This window comes from Emydura macquarii, unplaced genomic scaffold (assembly GCF_026122565.2).
Source record: "Emydura macquarii macquarii isolate MOO-44397 ecotype Brisbane River unplaced genomic scaffold, CSIRO-AGI_Emac_v2 contig_2452, whole genome shotgun sequence".
Lineage (NCBI taxonomy): Eukaryota > Metazoa > Chordata > Testudines > Chelidae > Emydura > Emydura macquarii.
This window is the reverse complement of record NW_027132589.1, coordinates 2,031,825-2,059,303: the sequence shown is the minus strand read 5'-3', so window position 1 is coordinate 2,059,303 and position 27,479 is coordinate 2,031,825. Positions and strand designations below refer to the sequence as shown.

Below are 27,479 nucleotides of genomic sequence, written 5' to 3'. Positions count from 1 at the left end.
ATTCATGCAAAGATAAACTGTCAGTTAGTCTGAACATTTCTTTCTCCAGCGAATGCACATTGATGGCAGCAGCCGACATAACAATTTGCTACATCTAAGTCTCCTAAGTAAAATTTTCACAACTTATAGGACGAGCCTATCCAGAGTTCATGACATTAATCTTTAAAGCAATTATACCTTAGCGGCCAAATGTGTGACAGCCTTTTCCCAGCATGTTTACTACATGCTTTTGATTCAATCACCCAGATGTCTTGGCTGTCCTGGACATGCTCTCCGACTCTGTTCCATGCAAACAGAATATGGACCTTTCCTGATGCTGGTGTGATGGTAATTTCTTCCCTCCCCTGTACAATTCCGCTCTTTTACAGTGGTGATTGGCCCTTAACGTAGGACGCATACTTCTCTTAATAATTTCCCTTGGTATTGTGTAGAGTTAGTGGGAAAAGAGTTAGAAATACTTGTAAAAAGGTGAACAAAAGAACTTCTTTGTTTGTTACTAAATCTATAATAACTAGAAGGCAGGACTTCGTTGGTGTTGCAAATCTAATGCACAGATCTAATGTCCTTCAGCTGAGGACATGTTTGTTCAGACTAGAGGATAAGCTGTAGAATAGAGAGAATATTTGCATACTTGATTAAAATCTAAGGAGCACATGAGCATGGCGTATGCATCAAAGCTATTCATGTAAAGGTCTCCTCCATGCTTATCTCTCTGTTTGATAACCTAGGAAGTGAACAATTCAAGGCCCCTTGGCTAATTTTTGTCAGCAATACACAGTTCCAAAAGGAAAATGCTAGAATCAGAGGGCTGATGTAAACGTATTCACTTCTTCTGTTGAATGAAAATAATTGTGGAAGCAGATTCAGTCACCAAGTGCATTTCTTGTGGAGAATTGGTGCCCAGAGAGGCTGAGATGCATGAGCCTGTCTCGATGCATGCTGGTGAATATGAGGCAGGGCTTCCACCATGCTCAGCTTGGAAATGCTTAACAGACCTGATACAGAATGATAAAAATGTGCTGTTTGTTTGTTTTTACCTTTTGAAGACCTGTGTCTCTTGGCTCTTTTCCCTATTATAAATGGCAGTGGCGCTGAAGGTGACATTAATTGAAATCCACAAATGTGGACTATCACTGTCTGTTTAACAGAAGACATTGTTATGCAGATTCATATCTGGTGAATGCCTTTTCTGTTCCCTGATTGAAGTGATTGTAAGGTTACTAACATTCTGAAACAAACATGCTTCAAATGAAACCATCTGTAAAGGAAAATTAGCTCTCATGACACCTTTTCCACTGTGTTTTGTTTTGGCTATTCCCTTTTATAGCATGCACATGGAATGTTTTGCTATCAAGGGAAAGAAAAGAAGGCCACCATGATTTGATTCTGCTACAACAAAAGCAGCCAGAAGTTGTGAACAGCAGCATCATTAGATTTGCCAAGTATGCATGTGATAGTTCAAGTATTTCCTTTGGAGCTGGTCACCTTCTAGAGAAGGGAAAGATCTGATGAAGCAGCCCCAGGTCACTTAGCACTATTATAGTATGGAGTTAAAAATAACAGAGATGTTATCAGTATAGTGATATTGTGAGAATAGGAGGAGGAAAAAAAGACCCTGAAATGGGAAAAGAAGGTATAGAATGAAAGGAAGGAAAGATACTATTTATCAAAAATGTACAGTGGTTGTCACTAAAAAGAACAAAAAAATCCAGTATTTTCTAGGAGTCACTGTATAGTGGCATAGAAGATACCACCGTTTTCTTCTAGAAGTAGATCAGGAAATAATTGTGGTAGCAATAATTCTGTGGTATCCGTTTAACTTTTAAATGGCAAATTACTGTAGTCTGCCGTGTGCATGTGTGTGTATTGTAACAGGGTGGGAGAACTCATCTTGAATAATTTTGACTCTTCTCAGATATTGTGAGTGGTGGAGTTTGAACAGAACATTATTGTTCCATTCAGGAGCAACTGAGGTGAATGGAAGGAAGAAACAGATTTTAATGAAAGAAGCAAATCTGTGCCAGCCACAGAGAAAGAGATGGGGTCATCTTTCCCTAATATACAGCTCAGTCTTCAGTTCCAAGTTGATTTAAGATTGAGTCCTTTCCAGAATACATTGTGGCATTCTAATATCTAGATCAGTGTTTCTCAACCTTTTAAGTAGCAAATACCCCCCCTAACTTCGGAAAATTTTAATAAGTACCCCAACACTCAAATTTTCCACAGGATTTTATATTTACAGATTAATGTGAGCCATATGTTGGAAGAAGGCCTGAGTACACAAGGCCATGATATGACAGATGTCAGATCTAGTGTGGGTAGGGTTACCACCTTTACACCAGGTGTGCGCAACTCAAGTATGTATCTGGGCTAGAGATGATGTTGGCCAAAGCTAGGAGGCTTTGAGCGGCATGCCAGTGCTGAGGAATATAAAGCGCTGTGCCAAATTTTTTTGCCATAGATTTGAGAGGAGGAAGGGGTGAGAGAGAGACAGGGAAGGAAGGCGAGAGACAGGAAGAGGGTAACTGGTAAAATCCGGGCTGTCATAGTTGTCAATTGACAAGTTTTCTGGGCACTGGGCTTTGAGCCAGGGACGGGGGCTACCATGTGGCTGCCAACCCGGAAGGTGGGCAACTGCCACCCAATCCGAGTTGTGGCCAGAGGAGGCTTCCGCTCCAGCTGGGACCCGGGGATGTGGGCAGGCGTCAGGCAGCTGCTGCCCATCTTCATGCCAGGGCACTGGAGGCTGTCCCTCGGCTCAGAGCCGGGGCATTTGTGGTTGCCAGCCAACTGCGAGCCGAGATCACGAGATGCAGGAGGCTGCCACCGGGCTCCCACCTGGGAGCTGGGACTGGGCAGGAAGCGGGGGGCTGCTGCCTGCCTCCCTCAGAAGCTGGTGGCTACCGTCTGCCTCCCAGCTGGGAGCTGGGACTGGGCAGGAAGCGGAGGGCTGCTGCCCAGCTTCCACTGAAGTCGGCAGCTGCCCCCTGCCTCTCCTTCACTCTGTTTTTCCCCAGGTACCCCCTGCCTGTGTCTTGGGTACCCCTGGGGGGGTACATGTACCACAGGTTCAGAAACTCTGATCTAGATGACAAAGGCCTGGATTGTGGTACCAAGGTGCACATCTGGAAAAAAAAGTAGCCCCAAGCTCCTGGCCAGAAGTAGATGAAAGAGAGACATCCTGGTCACTGCTGCTATGTAATTATCTTAAGAGTAGCTACGAATCCAACGATATCCCAAAATTGTGAATGTGGGTAATAAATGACAGGCACATGTTCTCAATTAAACAGGCACCTTCTTCATCCTACGAACTCTAACAGCCTTCTCTGCCACTTCAGTAGTAATGAGTTATCTGTAAAACGTGGTAATCCTGTGAGAATGAATCTGGGGATAGAATACATTTGATCAGTGGTGGAGGGAGGAAAAATCACTACACAGTCCTGCATACTCTTTAATAGAGTGGTCAGCTGCAGTTTGCTCTCACAGAGCACTCCAGAAACCTGGGTAGCCTATCAAAGCAATGGACAGAGGTGCCACAGCCTCAGGTCATAAGATTTAATGATTGGTCCTTATTTGGTCAAATTTCTTATTGTCCCCTCTCCGTCCCCAATCCAACACCAGATCCAGACTCTGGCCAGCTGTACGAACTGAGCCAGCAGCAACCTAAGAGAGTTCTGTGTCACCATGGAGGCCATAATATCTGGACCATCACAGAATAATGGTCACCAATGTGGCTGTTTAATATTAAGAACTGTTGGCTTTGGTGCCTCCAATTCCATCTCAGTGAGTAACTGCAACAGAAGATAAAGGGGCTTTATTGTGCAGTGGACCAATCCGTACGTTAGCGCCCATTTTAGCACCATCCTGGCGCTCTCATACAAAATGTATGTGTGGTTCAGTTTGGGGGGTGGGAGGCCTCCTGTACTTCGAATCAGATTCTTACACCATAGTCTCACTCCCAGCTACCCTGTCAATCCCTGTATTGAATACCTGGTTGGAGCCAGCTTCACCAGAACTGGCCCAGCGGTACCATCTCCCCAGGTTTCCATCATGCACTGAGAAATCATTACATTAGAAACAATACGTTAGAAATGTGAACTATATATAGATAATAGGTGAGTGTACATGTAAGAAAACATGAGCTATTCTGTATGGAAACAATCTTGGGAAGGCACCTGTGTCATGTGTTGATGCATTTTAGAATAACTTGTATTTTGCTGTGCTATTTCAAGACAGTGGAAAGTAATCCCATTTCTGTTATTCAATCAATGGAGTTTAGTCTATTACTTCTCCCTTTACTTGATAAAGGATTGGATTTCTCCAGAGTGGGAATTTGATTTCTCTTTTTTTTCTCTCTGTCGCTGTCTTTGTTTACATGAGTTGTCTCTGCAATGTGGAGTGTGAGAACCTTTCCTTCTGCACTCTGCCTTTATTTATTTATCTATTTTTAATTAACAGAATTTCCACACGGCCCTTCCTTATTTGCATCTGCTGCCAGCACAGATGATCAAGTTTTTTTTTGTCCAAACTCATCCAGGAGTGAACATAGCCTGCAGCTTGTGCTTATTGCAGCCAAGCTGAAGCAGAACTGTGCAGGCTGGAAGGAAAAGTATACTTAGCATATGTATGAAGTATGCAACATTTGGAGGCGTGGGTCTAATAACCATCTGGAAATTGGGATATTTATCCAGGATTCTTGAGTCTGCAAAAGTGGGCTGGAAATCTCATATTTAAAAAAGAGAGAGAGAAAAAGTTTTCTTGGAGGATTCTAAATGTTTTCGTCTTTCTATTTTCAGTAGGGCCTAGGAGCCCCAACAAAGTTTGTGGCTCCCCTGTGCTATGCACTGTACAAACACACAGTGAGAGATGATCCTTACCCCAAGGAGCTTACAGTTTAAATAGACAAGTTAGACAAAGAGTGGCAGGTGAAACAGAGGCACAGAGAGATGGAATGACTTGTCCAGGTTTCCACAGCAAACCAGTGGCAGAGCCAGGATTAGAACCTAAATTTTCTGACTCTCAGTCCATTAGACGGATTGGCCCAGAGCCACAGTGAGATGCTCATTGGGTATTTTTACCATTCAACTGCAGCTCCTGGCTATATTCAGAAACCTTGGGACGACATGAAAATGAAAAGTGTTGTTTTTTTTTAAATGGATTATTTCTTTTTTGAACCTCAGAAATTTAGTTCTGTTTTAGGCTTTTATGCTGTCACGCGTCACTCTAACATCTGAGCCCTTTCCTTGTAAAAATTGATAGCAGTGTCTCTAGTGGACTTTGGAGTCTCTGGCCCTTTTTCTTTTCTTTTTTGGTATGTTTGCTTGGTGTGTGTTGTGGGGTTTTTTTTGGTTTGGTTTGTTTTTTTGTGCAGAAGAGTAGTAAAAAGGCATATCTGTTGTGCCACTTTTGTTATGATGGAAAAGCTTTGTCAAAAAGGAAAGTTTTTGCAGCATTTCCTCAAGATGGTCATATTCTAGATTCATTTAATCTCTAAAATTTGTTCCATAGCTAGATTCTGTCTGCTAGAAATTTTTTTTTTCCTGGGCTCTGTGTCTATCCCAGAGGAGCACAACTATCTTGGTGACTCCTAGGTTGAAATCAGGTGGGATGTTCCAGGGTTAGCACCTTGAAATCTGCCCCGGGGCCTCTAACATAGCTGGTGCTTGGTTCATTAATTACTTCCTGATTTGAGATTAGAGCTGGATGAATTACTCATAGAGAGCTGCTCTTTCAAAGTGTTTAGCCTTTTCCCTCTTCATGTGCTGTTTGCAAACATGTTGTGGCTTTTTAAATAAATGTGTTCACAATTCATACACATGCAACTACTTAATACTAATGATGATAATACCTGTATCTTTTATAGTGCTTTTCATCCATAGATCTCTAATGAGAACAAATGTATCTGCTTTGGGGTTATTAGCGAATACCCAAAGCAAACACAGTTTGCTATTTACTTGTTACTTTTCTGAGGGCTTGTCTACACTTACCTCCGAGATTCGGCGGCAGTTGACCGGAGTTACGCAAGCTACACAAAAAACTTGCGTAACTCCCATCGACTTCTCTGCTTCTCTTCTGTGCACCATCTTCACTGCACTGCGCCAACAGTGCATTGACGCAGCGCTACGCCACTTGAGAAGGTGGTCTTTAATATATCGATTTCTGGATCAACTGAGCAGGTCTTCACTGACTACTCAGTGGATCCAGAGAAGTCGATCTGACGGCGGCAACTTTGCCACCGTTAGTGTAGCCATAGCCTTAGTGACAAAAAGGGGAAATACATGATCAAGTCACCAGGACTTTGATTTGCACAGGGAGAAAAGAGAATTGTGTGTGGGTTTGGAGAAGCTAGGGCAACATTTAGAACATTTTTAACCTGGTCTTGCTTGAGAAATGACTGCTAGGGGGAAAAATTAGGTGCTTGTGATATAATATTGGGAGGGAGAGCAGAGGAAGAGGATACTATTTGCTATGTCTGATGATTTAAAATTGATCATCCCCTTGTAATCGGTGTACTATTTCCATTGCTGTATGTAGCCTGTCATTATGTGTTTTCTATTCGTAGACATTTTCTTCTGACCACCTCCAGAATCTTGTAGGAGAGAATCATTCTGGTATGAAATGGAGCTGAACCTCAGTGAATGTTACCTCCATTAAATTCTTAATTAAATTCTTTTGCCTTCATAACAGTTTTGAGCCCATGAGCTTTCAGTGATATGCCTGGTGGAAATGCTGCCAGCATGTGCCAGTCTGAAGTTCTAATCACTCATTTTGTACCACATTCAGCACAAATTATGCGTCAGCTTGAACTGCCTCAGTTTTAGTTTGGTGTTCCTCATAGCTCTTGAAGCTGTAGTACAGAGGCTTGTCCAATCCTGTCGGGAATGCTGTACATTGTTCCCAAATCTTCCTCCCATTTAGACTGGGTACAATGTTGTGATCATTACATTTTGTCAAGTGAAATTTATCTGAGGCTTGTCTTTTCATAAATATGAACCCTTTGCTTTCAGGCTGGCAAAGAATGATTGATCTGGACATGGCAATCTAGAGCCCAATGTCTTTTACAAGCTATTGTAAGCTTCAGAAAGCTATAAAAATCAAACCTTTCAAGGCTAATGGCTCTCGGAAAATCCTCAAAAGATTGTGCACAGTTCTAAATTGCACAGTGCCCTATTTGCCTACTCACATAGGTCAAAAGAGTTTCTTCTTTTCTACACGAGACATCTATATGCACATTAAGCAATTTAAATGCTGTGCATCTCAAACGTTGTATAACCATTATACATTGACTTCCTAATGTTGTTAAGCAGTAGTTTTTGTGCATACCAAGAACACACAAGAACATACATTTGTAAAATTTCCTAATAGTAGCTCAAAATTCTTCCATTTTAGACTGTGTGTGGCAATGTGTTGCTTTTCTTTGTGCGGACTTCAGTATTTGAAAATACAACTCCCTATGTTGCTGATCTCCTCTAGTTTCCTAAAGATAGTTTGTTTAGTGTGTATGGTGCTCTGACTCCAGAAACTGTTAAGTAAAATGCAGAAGCAATAACAAGGATTGGGGGTTACATGTACTGAAAAAAAGTAATTTCTGTATTCCAAAATCCAATTTACAGTTGGAGTCACAAGTAATAACATGGTGTGCTATTGACTGATTCATATGAAGGGATGATTCAGTTGATTGGATCTCAGATTTGTAGATATCTTTCAGGTAGTTTTGTTAACCAGATATTTAGTCTTATCACAGATCTTGCCAAAGAAGTACTAGAATATACAATGAGGATCAAATTATTGGCATAGCTTTAGAAAATCAAGGACATACAGTATGACAGAGCCATCTTTAACATGTGGCACTCGTGTATATTTATTTATTTGTAAAAATGCAGCTTTCATGGTTTCTAGGCATGTGTATGAAAATGCATGTACCACTGAACATCTATCAATTGATAATAAAGAACTCCCTAGCCATTTAAGGGGAAAAAGTACTTATTAACTCCCTCCTTACAGCTTCATCTTTAAGAAGACCCTAAGAAAATATATATGCTATAGGTTTCTTGAGGTCCTGATTCTCCCCTACTTACACCAGCTTTATGCTGAAACTTGGTGACACAGATGGATTTACACTGACACAAAACTTGTGTACTGGATAGAAATCCAGCCCTAAAAGTCTACAAACACCTGGCACTGTCAGAGCAAGCTGGGGAGAATGCCAGAACTGAGGGCCCTTCACTGAGAAGGTTCTGCCCCAAAAACAAATACAGAAACTGGCAATTCAAGTGCCTCAGCTAATCTCAACTGCTTTGTTAGAATATAAACAGAGAGACTGGATTATAGAAATACTACTACTGTGTTGCAGTATAAGGAAAGAGGCAACGTATTAAGTGTGCTTGGGGGGGCTAATTTGAGGATTTTGTTTTTAAACGGGATATTAAAATATGATGCATACATACAGTCCAAACACTGGTAAACTGGAGATTATTAATTTAAGAATTTTGTTTTAAATTTAGATTGCATCATTTGGAACAGCTATTAATGTAGCTACAATCTTTTTTTGGCTCAGTTATTCCTACATTAGAAGGCCATAAGGGATCACTATGATGACAGAGTTTGAAAGCCCAGTTCCTGCCTCATTTTGAACCAGGAACCTTTTCTGGTTAGATGTGAACCTTTTCCAGAGAGAGGGCTGAGGGGGAACTCCTGTTTAGAGGAGGGTAATACTGACTTTTAAGGCAAGGGGCAGAGAACTACTAGCAGTGCATTCCAGCTGCCATAGGGAAGAGCTGAGACTGGCTTTTAGGAAATTCTTCCACAGTTGGTCCCAGGAGAAGCTGCGAGGAACCCCACAGTCAGGGCAGGGGCAGCAGAGTCTGCAAATCTTGTAAAGATACTGATGAGAGAGGTAAAGATAAGAGCAGCCCACGGAAAATGATGAAGGGACTGACAGCATGATCCTGAACTGCCTAAACAGGGTCCATGGGTGGGAACCCAGAGGAACAGTGGGCCTGGGTTCCCTTACATCTCCCCCAGCCCAAGAGGAGAAATACAGGTATCAGAAATAAAAGAAGCCAGGAACAACAAATGTCAGATAGAGGCCAGGAGGCAGGCTTGAAGGACATTAGATTTTGAGTTTCCTATTTTCTGGACTTTTCTGTTAACCCTTAGAAGGGGAATGGACTGAGCAGTGACCTGGCCACATACCTCAGACTGTTGTGGCACTAGGGTAATTGAATGGAGTTCTAAGCTAAGAAAATCCCTGCAGCACCATACCCGAACACTAGGAGGCCCTCTTGAGGTGAAAGACCCCTTATGTTATGACCATACCACTTCGTGTATATGGCCAAAAACAAAAGGTGGGGTGGGTGTGGATGTGTAAGAAATTACAGTGACTTTCTTTAGTGTGAATTAATGGAAACAGGCTACATAGCACTTCTCCACCAAAGGAACAGGTTGGGAAACTCTTAGCTGGATGGGAGAAACATAGGTTCCATGATACTTTCATACTATGGATGGGGTAAGTTAGACCTCGCTGCTGCAATGGATATGTATGGGCAGACCCATGTGTCTGCATGGAGCCACATGAAGTCAGTGGGCCCCCGTGTGGGCCCCCGGGAGTGCCTATGTGCATCACAATGTCAAGATGGTGTGGTATTGTGAGAGCCCTTCTCCTTGACATGGTAATGCTTAGATTGCATTGTTGACAAGGTCAAGAATGCTGGTCTGACAGGTGTCTGCTGAGAACTTCTGTTGTAGCTTCTTGTATCTTTTAAGACTGATGCCAGAGATCTTTGGGAAGTCAAGAGACTGATCTAATATGTAGTATATATTTGCATTAGTGATGCTGTGTTTAATAGACACACCGAATTTCTGCTAATGTTACTTGAAAGTGATGCTCATCCAGTAACTATAGCAATTTTTCATCTTCTGTAGAGAAGTGGGAACAACTTGATCATACATATATGAAAGCCCAGAGATAGTTTGCATCCATTTTTCTTCTCTGAAGTTTTGTTATTTATACCATCAATAATTGCTGCAAATTGAGTATTCCATATACTATGCCCATTGACTCAGAAATGCAATTATACAATCTTGACACATCTTTCTGACTTCATATAAAAATGGATCTTGTCTCTGCAAGTTTTCATAACTGACACTAATCAAAGCTCAGCCATTGGAAAGATGAACTTGCACCTGTCTCATGCAAATTTTTTTGTTTCTATAGCAACAAATCTACTCATACTTATATTGGAGTGTGAGTGACTCTGATGTTTAATTTAAAAAACAAAACAGCTTTATCCTTGAATATAAAAACATAACTTGGAGGACACCTTCCCACCAAGAAAAAATGGAATTGGTTAAACCCAGCATACTTCATTACTAGGAATGATGCAATATTAATGAGATAGGAGCTCTGTGTTTAAGCTTGTTTTCCTTATTAAACTGTGAAAGCCTTTTTATATGCAACAGTAAGTGTTTGGGTGGGTTTTTTTTCACCTTCCAAGGTTGGACTGTGGTTTGTTTGTGGCTAAGATAATGAAAATGTTGACTGCTTCACTACAGAAGCATTTTCCTTTGTATTGGTTGGTGATGTTCCAGTTCCAGCAATAGCTTGATGCTAGCCTTGCAATGTGATAGGCGTTCTGCTCAATCTCCATCCTACCTACAACTTGACCTCTGATGAAGACATCTTATCTCCCTCTCTCCCCTTCCCCTGACTTTCCATTATCCAGCATCTTGCTCGTTTACTCTAATAATAATTTTAACAACAAAATAACTATGGAAGAGTTCCAAGGAAAAGCAGCATTAGCAAAGATAGTGTACCTTGGTGACAGCCGTTTTTCTCACCTGTATATCAGTTTCCACTTGCAGATAAGGGCTGCACAATAAGTATTTGCGGCAGGTTTATCATGCCTAAAGATTAATCCATGGACATGAATGTAGACAAGCAGGAAGTGTAGATTGCAGGGTGGCCCTGTAGTTCTAGCTGAACAAAACAATCCAACAGTGTTAGGATATAGCTGTATAATCTGAACCAGTTTTATTGCTACACTTCTGTTGATGCTGAAAGTGTGACTCTGCTAGATCCAGCTTCATTTCTAAGAACTGAGTGTCTAGCCAGGACCCAGGGATTTTAAGAAGTTTTATCAACCAACCCTCTGTCACAAGGGCTGCTGAGATCACTGATGATGGCAGTGGTGCAGATGGATTTCTCTAAGGAGGGAAGGAAGGGACAGATGGGAAGCTGTCTTGCTGAAAGTTGAGTGAGATCACATATGGGGGATGAGGAGAGAAACAGCTGGGCAAGTCCAGTTTGAGATGGGATTGAGTAGTAGCTTGATACATTTGGAGATAGGTGGCTTTCTGTACTGGCTGAAGGGCTAGATCCTGCAAAGTGCTGAGCACCTGCAAGTCCCATGAAATTCAATGGGAACTGAAGGCACTTGGCAGCTCTGGTCGGGGTTCTTCAGCATCTTGCAGGATTGGGCCCTAAATCTTTGGGATGTGTGTGAGCTTTTATTTGCCATAAGTCTCCAGTAAAATATTTTCTTTGGCCCAGGACTGAATGAAATACTTTCCAAAAGGACTATTGCATCCACTTTATAAATCAAATAGAATAAATTGTGATTGATGGGAGTACATTAGCTCCAGTGCCATAATAAACAATTAATGAGCTCCCCTGTCGTCACAGTTGCCAAAAAAAAGTTGCTTCGCGTTAACCTTCAAATTTTGCACGTTCATTTTTCATTTCAGGAATAGAACTCTGTCCTCCTGGGCACCGGTTCATGGTCACCATGGTGGCAAGCTTCATTGCAATGGCAGGACAGTTCCTCATGCCAGGGCTGGCTGCCCTCTGCAGGGACTGGCAGGTTCTCCAGGCAGTCATCATCTGCCCTTTTCTGCTGATGCTAGTTTACTGGTCGTAAGTATTTCTGCTTTATTTCTTGTTTGTAAAGATGTTGCTACTAAGGCTGGGTTTGGGAGGTGTTTTGATATCTAGGAAGGCCCCCGTTTTAATACAGTGTGTGTTGAGTTTTCTTTTTCAGTTATAAAATGTCTCCTTCAGCAAATAGGTAAGTCTGAAGCTAAGCTTCAGAAGAAAAAACTTTTACTCTCTAATGTCACTTCCTCTACTTGCTTTCCTAGTGGGGGTGGGAAGGAGAGGAGAATTCTGCTTTGGTGAGCTGACATACATGCTTCGTACTTCATCAGTTGTATTGGCTGAATGTTTACCGTTGTTCAGTCATTCTACACCTGAATACACGTTAGCGTATCAATTCCGTTTTTAAACTGTATATATTGTTAGTGTACAACATCAATACTGTCCTTTACAAATATCGTATTTGATGTTTTACCGTCCTTTATGAAGACGGATTATTAAATAGCATAATAATGCACCAAACAAACCAACAAAACAAACTTCCGTGTAAAGAGACTTTTTTTTTCCATATTATAAACATGTCAGGATCTGATTCCGCTCCCAGTAAATGCTATGCAAAGGCCTCCGCTGACATTAATGGGAGTTGGAAATATTAACCTCTTATCCCAAACTAAACAAAGACCTTCATGGTCTTGCTACTGGCCAAATTCTGCCCTCAGGTATGCACCTGTAAGTCCCATTGAAAACAGGAGAGGAAGAATGGAAGGAAGGTAGGATTAGGACCTGCTTATACAGTTTGATAATGGTAGCAATAACCAAAGTATCAAAACTTGTAGAGTCTGATTTACTTGAAGTAGCAGAAAGGGACAGACAATGTTTGTTTAGTTAAAGTGGGTGTTCACGTATGTTGTGTACATACCTCTTAACTGTCACATCTTTTTAAGTGGGATGCCCCTTTTATGAAGCAGGTAAGGTGTTGTTATTTTTATAATCCCTTTTCCCCTCAACTATGGTGTAGGAGAGCAGTTAATTGGGCACATATTGTATGCATAGTTGGGAGGGTGGGGGAGGAAATGAACTTACGTTTAATTGTAACAAAAGAAAAATTGAAGACGGCACTTCATCACTTTTAATTACCCACATAAAGCAATCTGTTAAACAGTAGAAAGGTCCTGTGACCTTTCATATTGTCTCCTCCCTCATCTTCCTCCCTGATCTGTTTGTTTCCCTCTCCTACTGTGAAAGTGCTTTTCACTTTCCTCCTACGTGTCTGGGTCTAATCTTCCATTTGTGTGCTTGCTCTGCTCCCCACTTTCCCTATATTATAGGTACTATGGTGTCATGGGCTGTGTGATACCTAAACAGATAGAGCTTGGACCAAAGCACTGATTCAGAGGGAGTGGATTGGCTCTATCCGAGAGTGCAGGGGTGCAAGGTCTGTGATAGTCAATGACCGAGCTATGGAATCTGGAAGACCGTAGAGGTTTGTGCGTAAGCCAGATATGAGAAATGTGCTTGAGGACATGTAAATGAAAGAAGTCAGGGTCCTAACAACTATGCACTTAGGCCCTGATTTCAAATCACCAGGATACAGAAGGCTTTCTGTTTCCTCTTTTTAGTATTAGATGCTTCCTGGATCTGGCTGTCCTGAAGGTCAGCAAGTGTATTAATAATTAAAACAAGGAAACCCTACATCCTAAATAAAAGCTAAGGGGGTAAAAAGGGCTAGCTGGGTTGGATCCAGGTGTTCAAAGTGCCATAAACTGAGATTTATCCTTTCCCCCTACTCCTCAAATGCAGCAGCTTGAATTTTAAATGAGGTAGTTGCACTGGTGCAACCCTCTAGTGCAAACACAGTTTACTCTAGTGCAATGGTTCTCAACGAGGGATATGCGTACCCCTGGGGGTACTCAGAGGTCTTCCAGGGGGTACATCAACTCATCTAGATATTTGCCTAGTTTTACAACTGGCTACATAAAAAGCACTAGCCAAGTCAGTATAAACTAAAATTTCATACATACAAAATGAGAAAGTAAGCCATTTTTCAGTAATCGTGTGCTGTGACACTTCTGTATTTTTATGTCTGATTTTGTAAGCAAATAGTTTTTAAGTGAAGTGAAACTTAGGATATGCAAGACTCCTGAAAGGGGTACGGTAGTCTGGAAAAGTTGAGAACCGTTGCTCAGTCCACTGGTATAGCTTACTCTGTTTGCAGACAGGGGCCACTCCCAAGTATGCCTGAAATCTTTAGCACTGGCTGCAGAGGTACTTCAGTGTGTCAGCGACACCCAGCACAAAAAGATTCTGAAAGGCATTTTCTCCCCTCCCCATCTTCACTTTGTGTCTCTCTCCTTCCTTCTCTCTGCATTTCTCTTCTTTTTATTGCCTCTCTCCTGTCCTCCTTTCTGTGTTTTTTCCCTTCCCCCATTTCCCTTTTTTAAAATGCCTTTGGACTTTTTCTGTGGTTTGAATTTTTCTATTAAGGATTTTTGTTATGTTGTTTCAATACTCCTCATGCTCCTTCCCTCTCTCCCAGTGGTCTCTGCATGGACAGCAACAAGAACTACTTCTTCCAGTGCTGGTCGCTATGTGGATTCCATATGTGGGTGCACATGCGCCGGAGCTGGAACTGTTTGAAGTAGTCTCCGTCGACCCGCATGTGTGTTGTGTAGTGCACGTGGTGCATCTGAGGTCTTATGGGACTGCACAAGTCAAAACCCCCTCAGTTCCCTTTTACCGTCGTATGGCCAGAATCAGAACACCTCTCCTCTTCACCTTTTCATCTGCGTAGCAAAAAAAAAAAAAAAAAAAAAATGTTTTAATAGCTTTATTATAGTAGAAAGTTTGTGTAGTAAGCTGTAGTTATCACATTTTAGATTCATTAGTCTACTGTCGTTTGATTCCATCTAGGGCATGCTACCCGTTCCAAGGGATCATGCCCAACAAGCCAGGTTTAGAACTGAGCTTCATGTCCGTAATCCTTCTTGGTAAACGACAAGCACCAATGCTGTCTTTACTGTCTTGGTGAGACTCATGTTGTCGCCTGGTGCCCCATCTGCCAATCCTTCCCATCGCGAGCTCGTGAGGCTAGAGAACTCAGACTACATAAACACCTCATGGAGGAGGCGATGCGTCCGGACTCGGAGGTGGCACCGATGGACCCACCGGAACGTCCAGCTGCACCGGCACTCACTAAAACCCATCATGCTCATAAGAAGCAAAGCCATGGACACAAGAAGGACCTCCTCCAAGTGCAGCGTTACCTCCCCAAGCTGAGAAAAAACGGGTGAGGAGTTGCGTGCCGACAGCAGCATTTGCTCGGAAGAAATCTAAAGTGGAGAATAAGACCAAACATGGCAGACCGGACTCCTCTGCCGCCTCGACCACTGGAACTCCTGGCTCCATCCACTCTGCTGGGTCTGTCTGGCTTACTGTGCCTGGTACCATGTGCATTTCCGGTACCACACACATCGGGCTGCCTATCGCCCCTGATGCCTTTTGAGGGCTCCCCACCACAGCACGGATCGCCTGGTATCATGCAGCCTCCGTCTCCAGCGGATGAACCACTGCTGCTATATTAGCTGTCTACTAGATGCACCGCTGGCTCCACCCATTCCGACAGCACTGCCCTTTCCGGAACAGCAGACAGATTCCAGATTGGTCCTCCGAACCAGGTCCGACCTTCTCACCGGTGCACTCACATAGCCCACCACCACAACACCAATGTACGCATTCCAGTGCCCACATGGCCCACTGGCGCAAATGGACTAGCATGCTATCCTATTGGCATTGTTGGGACCCCTATCATGGCCACGGAACAGCAGCACCTCCCTAGCACACTGCCTCAATTAATGAGGAATCACATGGCACCTATATACTCTGGCCCCTGCCTGCTTCCAGAACCACCTGTCTTTCCGACCCCGATAACCCACCCAGCCCACCTATTAACCTTACCCTCCATGTCAACAAGAACAACTCCATGGCCACCAACATTCTCAATTACCCAGATTTTCTGCCGCCTCCACCTCTGCCGCCTCCACCTTCCATCAGCGTCCCTCAAAACAACCCTTTTGACTCCTCCATAGAGAACCGTGAACCCCACCCTACCCCCTCCCCAGTTTCCCCAATTGTTTTCAGGGGCCATCTTGCTCTCTTTGCTCACAATTGGAGCAAGATTACCATCGATCAATGGGTACTAGACATTATACACCAGGGATACCTCATAGAGTTCCATGCTTTCCCACCTCACCATCCTCCCCACAGCAGCCTTGCAGACCCAGCTTCTACAAAAGGAAACACGCACCCTCTTCAAAAAGGGTGCCATAGAACGGGTCCCACACCACTATCAGGGCCATGGCTTCTATTCCCCTTATTTCCTTATACCGAAAAAAGGAGGGGACCATCACCCTATCCCAGATCTGTGGGCACTAAGTGAGTTCATCCACAAATTTTGTTTTCAAGTGATCACTCTTCCCCAAATCATTCTCTCTTTTCTCCCTGGAGCCTGGTTTGTGGCTCTTGATATGAAGGATGCATACTTCCATGTGGACATCCACCCTGCCCACTGCAAATTTCTTCGCTTTACGGTGGGACACTCCCGTTACCAATTCCGTGTCCTGCCCTTCGGGATTGCCACCGCCCCTCGCGTGTTCATGAAAGTCTTCGCTGTGGTTGCGGCGTATATGTGACACCTAGGCCACTCCATTTCCATACCTGGGTGACTAGCTTCTAGTGGCGTCATCCCGCGACCACCTCCTCATCACTATCCACACACTGTGGGACCTCCTAAACAGTCTGGGCATCTGCATCAATGAGGAAAAGTCCATCTTTGTACCAACCAGAGAACTCATCTTTAGAGGAGCACACTTGGACTCCATTGAGGGATAGGCCTTCCTTCCAAGGGACCGCTTTGCCATTCTCACCTTCCTCATAACAAGGTTGCAACACTGTCCCCACACAGTCCTCTGGTATGGGCATTCACTCCTGGGACACATGGCAACATGCACCTCCATCATGCCTTACATCCACCTTCACATGAGATGCCTACAACTGTGGCTCCAATTGGTGTATGGCCTGCAGAAGGACCTTTTCAACAAACTGGTCCTCCTTCCACCCTCAATGGTAACTTCGCTCACATGGTTGTGCGACCCATCCAAGGTCATGGCAGGCACCCCCTTCAACTTCTCTATGCTCAAACCACCCTTATGACAGATGCTTCACACATAGGCTGGGGCGCCTACATACAGGGCCAAACAGCCCAAGACCTCTGGCTTCCCAGAGAAGCAAAGAAGCACGTCAGCATCCTAGAACTATGGGCGGTCCAGCACGCCTGTCAAATGTTTCTCCCTCGTGTTCACTCCAAACATGTACAACTTCTCTTGGACAACAGGACAGCGGTCATATACATAAACAAACAAGGCAGAGCCAGATCACCAACCCTTTGCTGGGAGGCAATCTAACTATGGAACTGGTGGCTATGACATGACGTCATACTGCATGCCACCCACTTACCACATACAGACAGTGCAGCTGTGCTTTCCGAGCCTCACCCAGACACTTTGTCACAATAGCGGAACACCGCCAAAGCTCACCCTCTCTTCCCTGAGCCTCTCCAAATGGATCTCCTGCTGCATCACAGAATGTTTATTCCCTTTCCTGAGTCTCTCCACCACCTGGCATCACTGCTCACTCTACAAGAGCACAAGCCACCATGTCCGCCCTCCTCGCAGACATCCCATGGCAAGACATTTATAAAGCAGCTATTTATTTAAGGACCTCATGCTGCATTTAATCCCTGATTTTTATCTCTGAATGTATGGTGTCTTCCATCTTCTGCTGTTGCTCATCAGACTTAGCAATTAGTGCGACTGGAAGTCTTTCTCCTTTGGGTTTGAGCATTCTCAGTGCTGGAATCATACAGAAGCTACGAGGGAATGAGACTCCCTTTTTTTTTTTCTTTGGTTCCTGAATGACCGAAACAATGCTCTTGGAGGACTGGAAAGTCTCCTCTCCTCTCCTTTTTCCAGTTTATGTCCCCAATGGGCTGGATAGGTTGGATGCTGTAGCCTGTCCAGTCTTTGAAATATGTTTTTGTGACTCATCTTACTCCACAAGGAAGTATTCAGTTAAGGTTGGATGCGTTAGGCCTGCAATTGTAAGTGCACAGGCAGACTGTCCACACAGAGGCTCCATGCAGCAGTCCACCTTACTGTGTTGGAGCCTCATATAGGAAAATAGCACCTGTGTACAATAGGTGACAATATCCTTTCACAGATATTGGGGAAGTGAGTGTTTCTGCAGAGATGTCTGTGTATATAGTTTTTAAAACATCCCTGATTGTTTTCATGTGCTTGCTAAATATAGACACCAGCTGTCCCATTATGGCTATAACTGCCTCAGGTCTTATTCATGTTTGCGTTCTGGCCAATTTTGCTGTGGCAGCTGCTGAGTCTTCTGACAACAGGGGCTGTTGTGCCCAGTGAGTTGGAGGCCAGCTGGTGAGCGCTCCCTGCTTGCCTTGCCTCCACCACACCTTGTGCTTTCTCCTCTTTGGTGCAAGCAGAACACAGCAAAGTGTGGTTTAGCTGCAGGAGAAGAATGGTGACCAGTTGCTCAGTAATGGTGGCAACAGCCCCTAGTCCCATTCTGCAGAGCGTGGCATGATAGTATGCACAAATATGGAGATTTGGCTAGGCAGGCAGCTAGCCACTTTCTAGCGTCGTCACCCAATTTTCATACATAACTGCCTGCACTGTATACACAAAATGAGTATCTATTTTTAAACAGTTTGACCCTGACCACTACTTTTAGCTTCTTTCCGCTCTGTCCTAACTTTTTTGTCTCCAATTGCCTCTATACTCTTCCTTTCTACCTTCTTTGATCCCCTCTCCCCCTCTGTTTCTAACTCCCTTTTTATGAATATATTGTTTATTCACCACCCCGATGACCTCCTTGACACGGGGGTTCTCACCTTCCAAATGTGGGGGAGGGGGGAAGCAGGAGCCAGAGTGAATCTGAAACCTTCCCCCTCCTTTTCTTGAAGTCATTGGAACTACTCACATACATAAAGTTAAGCTAAGTGTTTGCAGGATCTGGCCCCATATTTGGGTGAGTTGACACTCGCCTTACTTTGTTAGTTACGTTCGTCAGAAAACGTACATGACTGATAAGAGGGATGAGGGGGAATAGTTTAGTTATGTTTCATCCCTTCCATCTACCCTATCTGTCCATCCTTTTGACCGTGAGCAATGCAAGGCAAGGAAAGTGCCCTCTTCTCTGTTGGAGAGCTCCTAAAGCATTGTAGCCACTACTGGAAATAATGATGGAAAAGAGATAATCATCCATGATGCTGCATGTGCAGCATGGCAAGACTGTGACAAAAAATGATGCTTTGATACTTTCAGGGAATTTCTATCATGAAAGCCATCTTGGGAACCATTATTATTAACACAATCCTTTTCCAGCAGTTGCTGTACAAATAGCACTTTTCTTGCTATCAAAGGTTTCTAGTGGTTTTTGTTCAGTTAGTAAGCAGACTGTTCCAAAGGATCATTAGAGTAGCAGCTAACACTGCCAGCTATCAAGGGTAAAATACTGGATGGCGTGTTGCATTCAGAGACTTTTTTGGGTAGATTTGCAAAATGTGCCATTTCCACAACATGTTCTGCTAGAACATTTGCCGAGTCAGACACATGGTATCAATGCAGTATAATGAGCTGTCAAGGGGAATGGCTCTTCTATTTGCTATACTTACTGTTCTTCAATACACTGGGTTGTAGGTCAGTTTTACTTTTCATTCTCCTTTTTTTTAAATGCATAAATCAATATGCCCTTTTCTTCATCTGGGATTGCATTCAAGTCTTGTCTATAATAACCTGAAAAGATGGTTGTTTTATGGTGCAGCTGCCTTTCCTCCATTCCCTTGCCACCCTGCTCCCTCAAATACATAAGGGTTGCGACTGCATTGGTGGCAAAGGTCACTGCACTGTGGTGGAATTTCTGATTAGTATAACTTTATTTTATAATGCCTCTGTTATACAAACTGTGTCATCTAGAAAATTAAATACACTTACTGAGTCCAAGGGAAAGAGAAACTGAAGCCTATGCAAGGGAGAAGACTGTAAGCCTTGTGAACCTGTTTCAGCTATGTGTTTTGTAAAGTTCCACACATGCCAGTTTGGCTCAGTGTGAAAATAAATGGATTTGAAAACATAGGGAAGGTTAATCAATTAAGACAGAGATTTAATGGAAATAAATGGCAACTCCATGAAAAATATGTACTTTTAAGGAGAGCCACCCCAAAATGTTGTGTTAATGGGACAAAATCATGTTTTGTCTCACAGCATATGAGCCCTTTCGTGATCATTGCTTAAACACATATATCTGCTCAAATGCTGCTTAGTTGTTCCTTATGGGTTATAGGTTGTGGGGTTGTAGGAATTGGATCAGCAACATAGCTGAGAGCAAGGTGGTTTTTTTTTAAATGACATCCATACCAGCTGCCTCTCAGTTCCTGACTTATCAGAGCTTTCATATGTGAACTAGTAATTTCTGAAGACTACTACTACTACTAATCACTGTTAAGCCTGCATCTCTTTAACAGCCTACGATTCATCAGACAACCTGTTAGTTCTCCAAACTCTCTCACAAATCTTCCCTTCAGATTTGGTTAGATATGAATAGATTTTTAAGGCCAGGCAGAACCACTAGATCATGTACTCTTACCTCCTTTGTAGTACACGCTGCTGTATACAGGTAAAACTGATGTTTTCATTATGGTCTGGGGTTTTTTGAGGTACAATATTAATCAGATTTCTGCAAACTCCTATCCACATTGCTCCTTTGAAGTTCATATCAAAGGTGGATGTTTTCCTGGTGATGCTCATCCACCAGCCTCAGGAATAATGAAGTATTAAGCTTATATGGTTTGTCCTCCGACACACTCACTATTAAATAACTCATAAGTAATTGTTTGAAGTTCCCCAGCATGTAGTGTGACCAGATAGCAAGTGTGAATCGGGACAGGGGATGGGGAGTAATAGGTGCCTATGTAAGAAAAAGTTCCAAATATCGGGACTGTCCCTATAAAATCGGGACATCTGGTCACCCTACCTACATGGTTCAGCGCTGTTTCCTGTGAGGTTTATATTCAAGGTGGCATTCCATTTTTATTTGACTTAATTCCGTGTTTGATACCATTGTACAGAGGAGTATCCCATATGGGGTATTTTTATGCAGCATATCACACAAATAAAGCAATATTGTTTTCATGACAGGGAGCTGCTGTTGTAACAAAATTGAACGTAGTGTTAAGCAACTTATTACATATTTATACATACTAGGAATATACATAACACTGTTCTGTCAAAATATCTTAAAATCTGTTTATGAAGCTGGACTTTTTTACTTATGGGGAAAAAAACAGCTTTGCAGATAATTTTCAACAATCTGCCTTAAAACAAAATCAACATTGTGGTGTAATCATAAATGAGTTCAATGGGATATTTTCTCCCTCCAGCTTTAAAAATGTTCAGTCACTTCCTTAACTAGAGCTGCTTCCCTTTGAGTGAGAATTGCCATTTGGAAACTGTCCCACTCTTACTCTGTTGGCAGCTGGTGGCTTTTGCACAGTGTTTTCTAGGGCTTCTCTGCATGGCGAGTAAGTGCAGGGCAAGTCAGTGTATGAATCTATACAGTGCGCCAGCTTGCTGCTCACTAATTCGGCATGTGGACCCTGCTACAGCCACACTCCAAGGCTTTCACTGTGCTGTATCAGTCTCCACACACATTTAGCACAGGGGAAGCTGGAGCACTGTAGAGTCACACCCTGACTTGCTGCACACTAACTCACCATGTAGACAAGTCTCCCCAACCCTTTCATATATTGCACTAATGGGCAGAATCCTATTAACCTGCTTTATTTTGTTTTATATTATCCCATTTTACAAAAGATGCAGTGCAACAGGAATCGTGCTCTGTGTGAATCTGTATACAAGAGAACGCGGTGGGAGGGTGAAACATTAAATACCCCGGATAGTTTGTATAGTGGGAATCTTACCCTTTTTGTTTTGCACTGTTTGCAAAAAGCATCATTTTAAAAAAAAATATTCAGGCCATTCTTACACTATTTGAGAATAAAGTACTAACAGAGGAGTGGTAAAGTAAGTCGACCAATGCAGTTGGCTTCCATTGACAGATCCTTGGAAGCACTAACACGTTTTGTGTCTCTTGAAGTATTTTCCCAGAGTCCCTTCGATGGCTGATGGCTACACAACAGTTTGAGGCATGCAAGAAACTTATCCTTCACTTCATTAAGAAGAACAGGATGAATACTGAAAGTGATATCAAAGGAGTGATGCTGGGTGAGTAGGTTTGCTCACTGGCAATTCAGGCAGTGGAAGTCCAGACATATGAATTGCTTTGTTTTTTTGCAAGTATTCACATGGCATAAATTCCATGATTAAATAATCAAATCACCTTCTGTAAAATTACTGTTTGTTCATTCATTTATTTTACAGTTGTTGAAACACAGTTCTGAACTCAGAAGCTGTGTTTAACTCTTCTTATTGGATAGTCTTTGCAATTATGCCATTTCTCATCTTTCGGTGCCATGTGTTTTGGGAGATGTCTTGATAAGTTTCACCGTGGCTAGAGAGACTGCTATTAGCCTTGAGCTATTAGCCCTGGTCTATAAATGAGATTATGCTCTTCAGAACACATTAATTTATTCATATGGAAAAGTGGCAGCAGCCAAACAACAAATTCTAAAAACAGTCCTGGAGCAGATCTAAAAATAGTCCCGAGTTCTTTCCATTTCTTGAAATCTTACTTTACTAGTCATTTCACTTTCCTTTTTAAGTCACTTTGCATTTTTTAGAGAAATTTTACTGGTGACAGTTAAGATGATTTTTGTTGAAAAATTAAACTTGGTTGGCTGATTGTTTGAAGCTTTTAAGAAGAGTGGCCTATTATTGTCCCTGAAGATTGTCACTGTGGTTGTCCTTCAGAGCATTTCAAAAAGTGAAGGGCTTTATATGGCTCATTCATTCTGTGTACACTTATAACAGAGGAGAAAATTTTCTGAAGCAAATCTCTGCTGTTGCACCTGTCAAATTCTTGACAAGCTCCCCTTTACTCTTCAAAGCACTGCTAGTGCCCATAAATACCCATTTAGAATATCCCTTATGATCAGTGTCTGAACTGTCAGTCTTCCAGAAGCCAGTTAGTGCAATTTTTTCAATGTACTTTTATGGCTTAATTGTTCTTTGGCTGGAGTTAGGGGAGGGTATGCCCACTCAGTAAGTCTGCTCTCTCTGCCCATCACTATGAATTAGTGCATTTTACCCCAGGGCAGAAAACTCATCCGAGACCATGAGCAACTAAAATCCCAATTAAACCATTAATATGGGGCTTGATTAATCTGACTAAACCATTAACATGGGGCTTGATTGTGATGGCCTAGTGCACTCAGGTGAATTTCATCCACAGAGTGAAAAATGTCACTATTGCACCAATATCTAATAGATTAAATGACACTCTCATCCTCAGTGACTTGTACATTGAAATCCTAGCCAGATCTCTGCTTCATCTTGGTATGTATACCAAGCGGTCTGTTACATGTTGGGTGTGGTCCAATCTACTCCACTGTCATGCTTATTTGATCATAATATTGTTTGTGTATATACTGTTGCAAACTGTCCATATATATTGTATATTAGATTACAATATGTGTGTAAATTATATGAAATATTATATTAAAAACCCTACATTAAAAGAATGCTATTTAGGATTTAGGTTGTAAAGTCCAGTACTAGAAAGTTAGGAAATACATAGCCCCCATAAATTTGGCAACCTGAATTCTCCCTCATGTGCATCCCACCTGTTCAATGATTGGGGCAGGATGACGTCTGTGATCAACAACTTTGTTCCTCTGGCACAATGGAACTTTCTATAATAAAACTAAAGCACTTCCATGCAGGAGACACAACTTGCTTGGGAGTAGGTCCAAAACTGTAGAATCAACTCCCCCAACTAAGGACCATCACAAATCTCATGACCAAATGCAAGGTGCATTTTTTGACGTTGGCTTTTCTAACATAAACATATAGTACTGTGTGTGTGTATATTATTGAACGAACACACACACACACACACACACACACACACACACACCACCCATACAAAAACTTCCAAAACAAAATACATGATAGATGTTAATCATGTTGCTTAATGCACTGCTGGAAAGTACTCAGATACTACAGTGAAAAGGGTAGCATAAGAACCTATATGTTGTCAATTGCTGGCTGTGTGTGTGTTCTCCCAGTGTGTATGCAGTCCCAGCTCTGCGCAGATAACTGAGACACCAAACCACAATTGGATTATCCAATAAGACCAGAGATCTGTTTCAGTAACGAAGGCACCAGACCAAGTTTATTGCCAATTGAGCACCATAAAAAGTGTCCTATACATAATGCACTTAATACACTGCCCATGACAGTGGATCAGCTCAGTAAACGGTGGAACTTTTCATTCCTCAATCAGCCAGACAAAGACACTCCCTTTTGAGACCCTCTTTTATACACTGATACAAATAAGTTGTGTGTTGCCACCCCCTGATGTGGTAAGATGCCACCCTTTACCTTGTACTGGATAGTTCAGTGAAAACATCTCTATACATCATACTATCAAAACATCTCTCTTCATCATATTATCATTCTGAGGGGTCAGTAAGCCCTCGTTATCTTTGGGGTATTGGGATGCTCTGGTACCTTTCTGGAATGTGCTTGAGTGAGTGTTCTGTACCTAGTGCTTCTTTAAGAATGCATGTATTTGCAATACCATCTCTGTTCTTGCCAGTTACTGAGGACCTGCCAGCATTCCACAGCCTGACTTCTAACTTTGCTTTATAACAGTAGAGCCTGACCATTACTTTAGCTCAGGCTTCATACCTGGCCTGTTATGTCTCAGGCTCTCACTTTCTACTACACTACATAGAATAGAATATGGTGACTTATGGAAAATATAATATGTGATCATGTAATTAAAAACTACCATAATGCCTACACATAAGCGGAGCAGATTAAAGGAGCCTGGGCAACCTTAAATTCAGCATATCCTAAATTTCTACTTCTTGAATTTGCAACCTAAAATAACCATTTTTTAACTGTGGTGGAAGGGCTGATTGCTTTTTTTTTTTTTTTAATTTTTGTACGTTTACAATTTGTATTCATTTTAGTGAGCTGCATTGACTTGAAATCTTCTATTTATCTTATATTATGTGCATAAGGGTAAGGCACTATATTAATTAAAAAACACAGGTATTTTATGTAACTTCCTAGGTGTTTTTTTTTTTTTTTTAAGGAAAAAGGTAAAAACAAATTCTGTTAGTACAACTGTAACCAACAGGAGACATTTTAACAATATTTTCAATGGTGGAAGATGAAGTGTTTCGGTATCAGAATGGTTTTATGGCTATTATCATGAATATTCATAGCAGATTATTTTTTCATCAGTGCTCCCATAGCAGGGACATATAAAGGTGATTCCTGGTAATTCATTAGGGAGCCTTACTCCTATATTTGAGACATAAGAATGGTCATACTGGGTTCGACCAATGAGCCATCTAGCCCAATATCCTGTCTTCTGACAGTGATCCATCTCCTGTAGTCCAGCCTCAGCTTCTGACAGTCAGAGGTTTAGGGACAGCCAGTGCATGGGGTTGCTTCCCTGACCATCTTGGCTAATAGCCACTGATGGCTCTATTCTCCGTGAACTTATCTAATTCTTTTCTGAACGTGTTATAATTTTGGCCTTCACAACATCCCTTGGCAATGAGTTCCATAGGTTGGCTGTGCATTATTGAAGAAATACTTCCTTATGTTTGTTTTAAACCCAGTGCGTATTAATTTCATTGAGTGACCCCTGGTTCTTGTATTATCTGAAGGAGTTAATAACACTTCCCTATTCACTTTCTCCACGCCATTCATGATTTTATAGACCTCTGTCATATCATCCCTAAGAGCATTGTCCCACTTCTTGATGCTATGGCTTTTGCATACATCTCTGGATACATCCACGCACTCCAGCTGTCAATAAATTTTGATGTTATCATTTGCAGACTTAGTTGAGATACTGTTAGGAAACAAGACGCATCTGTTTCTGCCTCCTCACTGCTATCTTTTTCCCTCTCCCTTAGTTTTTGTTCACTTGTTTTATTTTTGTTTTGAGCTATCTTGGCAACCCCATATGTTAAGGTTTTCCTGTCCGCAATACTAGAGGAATGCATAATAGAAAAAGCTAGCAAGAGGACAAAACATTCTTAACTGAAAACCCTTATTTCTTTGCTCAAGTTAGTGTTGTGGGTTAAATCAAGAGAGCGAGCAGGGATGTCAGAAAAATCTTGCTTCTGAATATTCAGAAGAACTTTATCTACATGTAAACTGTAGATTTCTGACTACACAGGTTAGTATGCAGAGAAAACCAGATCATCATTGTCAAGGCAAATCCCAAAGAGACGTAGCCTCCTTGGAGATTGAGTGCCATCCAGATCCATCTCTAGCTAGGTCTTTAAGGTGATCTGGCTGGATATTCAGTTTGTCCATTGGCAACCTTATTGTTCTATCAAAGCTTTTGGTGATCACATGATTGCCAGCCATGTAGAAGCATTCCTTGGTAAACATGCTTTGTGATTTGTTCGTCTTCTGTTCTAATAAGTACATCCATACCAAGAAAGCTGCCAAAACCAAACCAGTGGTGATGGAGGCAGTTCCTGAGCTCATCTACAAATATCTTCACTGCTGATTTTGTCCTGCCACTTAATATGGAACAAGTGACAAAGGCGACAGAAATGTAAAAAATGTCAGTCCATTGCTCTTCAGTCTTCCTTGGCACCACATTTCACTCCCATACAACTGAGTTGGCATTATCATGGTTTTATAAATCTGCAGCAACCTAGATGTACTGATGTCCCCACAGAGGCCACTGAAAGGACTGGAATGTGGCAGTGGCTGCTACTGTACGAGCATTCACATTTTTCAAACATCCTCCAGCACGGTCTATGATGCTTCCCGACTATTTGACAGTTGCCACATGCTCGATATCAATCCAGATGCGTTAATACCGAATGGTTGTAATGGAGGTTGCTTGCTGGTAATGGCCAGGGACTTAGTTTTGTCTGGATTAATAACCAGTGTGTTACTTCTTGCCAGACAAGAATGGCCCTCAGCTGCAGCGATTCGCCAAACTGAGCCAATAAGATGTCACCAGTGTAATTCATGGTCTCAAAACAAAATGACATTCAGCTCAATGCCACCAAGAGTGCCTCATTAACTTACCCATCACCTAGTCAGTGACGATGTTGAGCAATGATGGTGACAGGATGCAGCCTTGCAAAACTCTTGTAGAAATATGAAGGCATGCCGTGTATCTGCCATTGAGGCAGACCAAGCTTTGTTCCTTTCTAGAGCTCTTCTGTCAATTATTATCTTTGACAGGGATGCCATATCACCTCATCACATCCCACAAACTTGCTCGATGCACTGACTTAAAGACCTGACAGAAGTCTATAAAAAGTACTGTCCATGGCTTACTAAATTCAGCCATCTTCTCC

At 42.3% G+C, this 27,479-nt stretch overlaps 1 protein-coding gene across 2 annotated transcripts in view; it reads left to right on the top strand.

Moving 5' to 3' along the window:
- Window positions 1-27,479, top strand: part of SLC22A23 (solute carrier family 22 member 23) — a 166,003-nt gene that overhangs the window by 105,644 nt on the left and 32,880 nt on the right. For both annotated transcript variants that reach the window (XM_067562610.1, XM_067562612.1), the window contains exons 4-5: window positions 11,746-11,914; window positions 22,106-22,233. In XM_067562610.1, coding sequence (XP_067418711.1) covers window positions 11,746-11,914; window positions 22,106-22,233 — 297 coding nt within the window. The remainder of the gene's footprint in view (window positions 1-11,745; window positions 11,915-22,105; window positions 22,234-27,479) is intronic.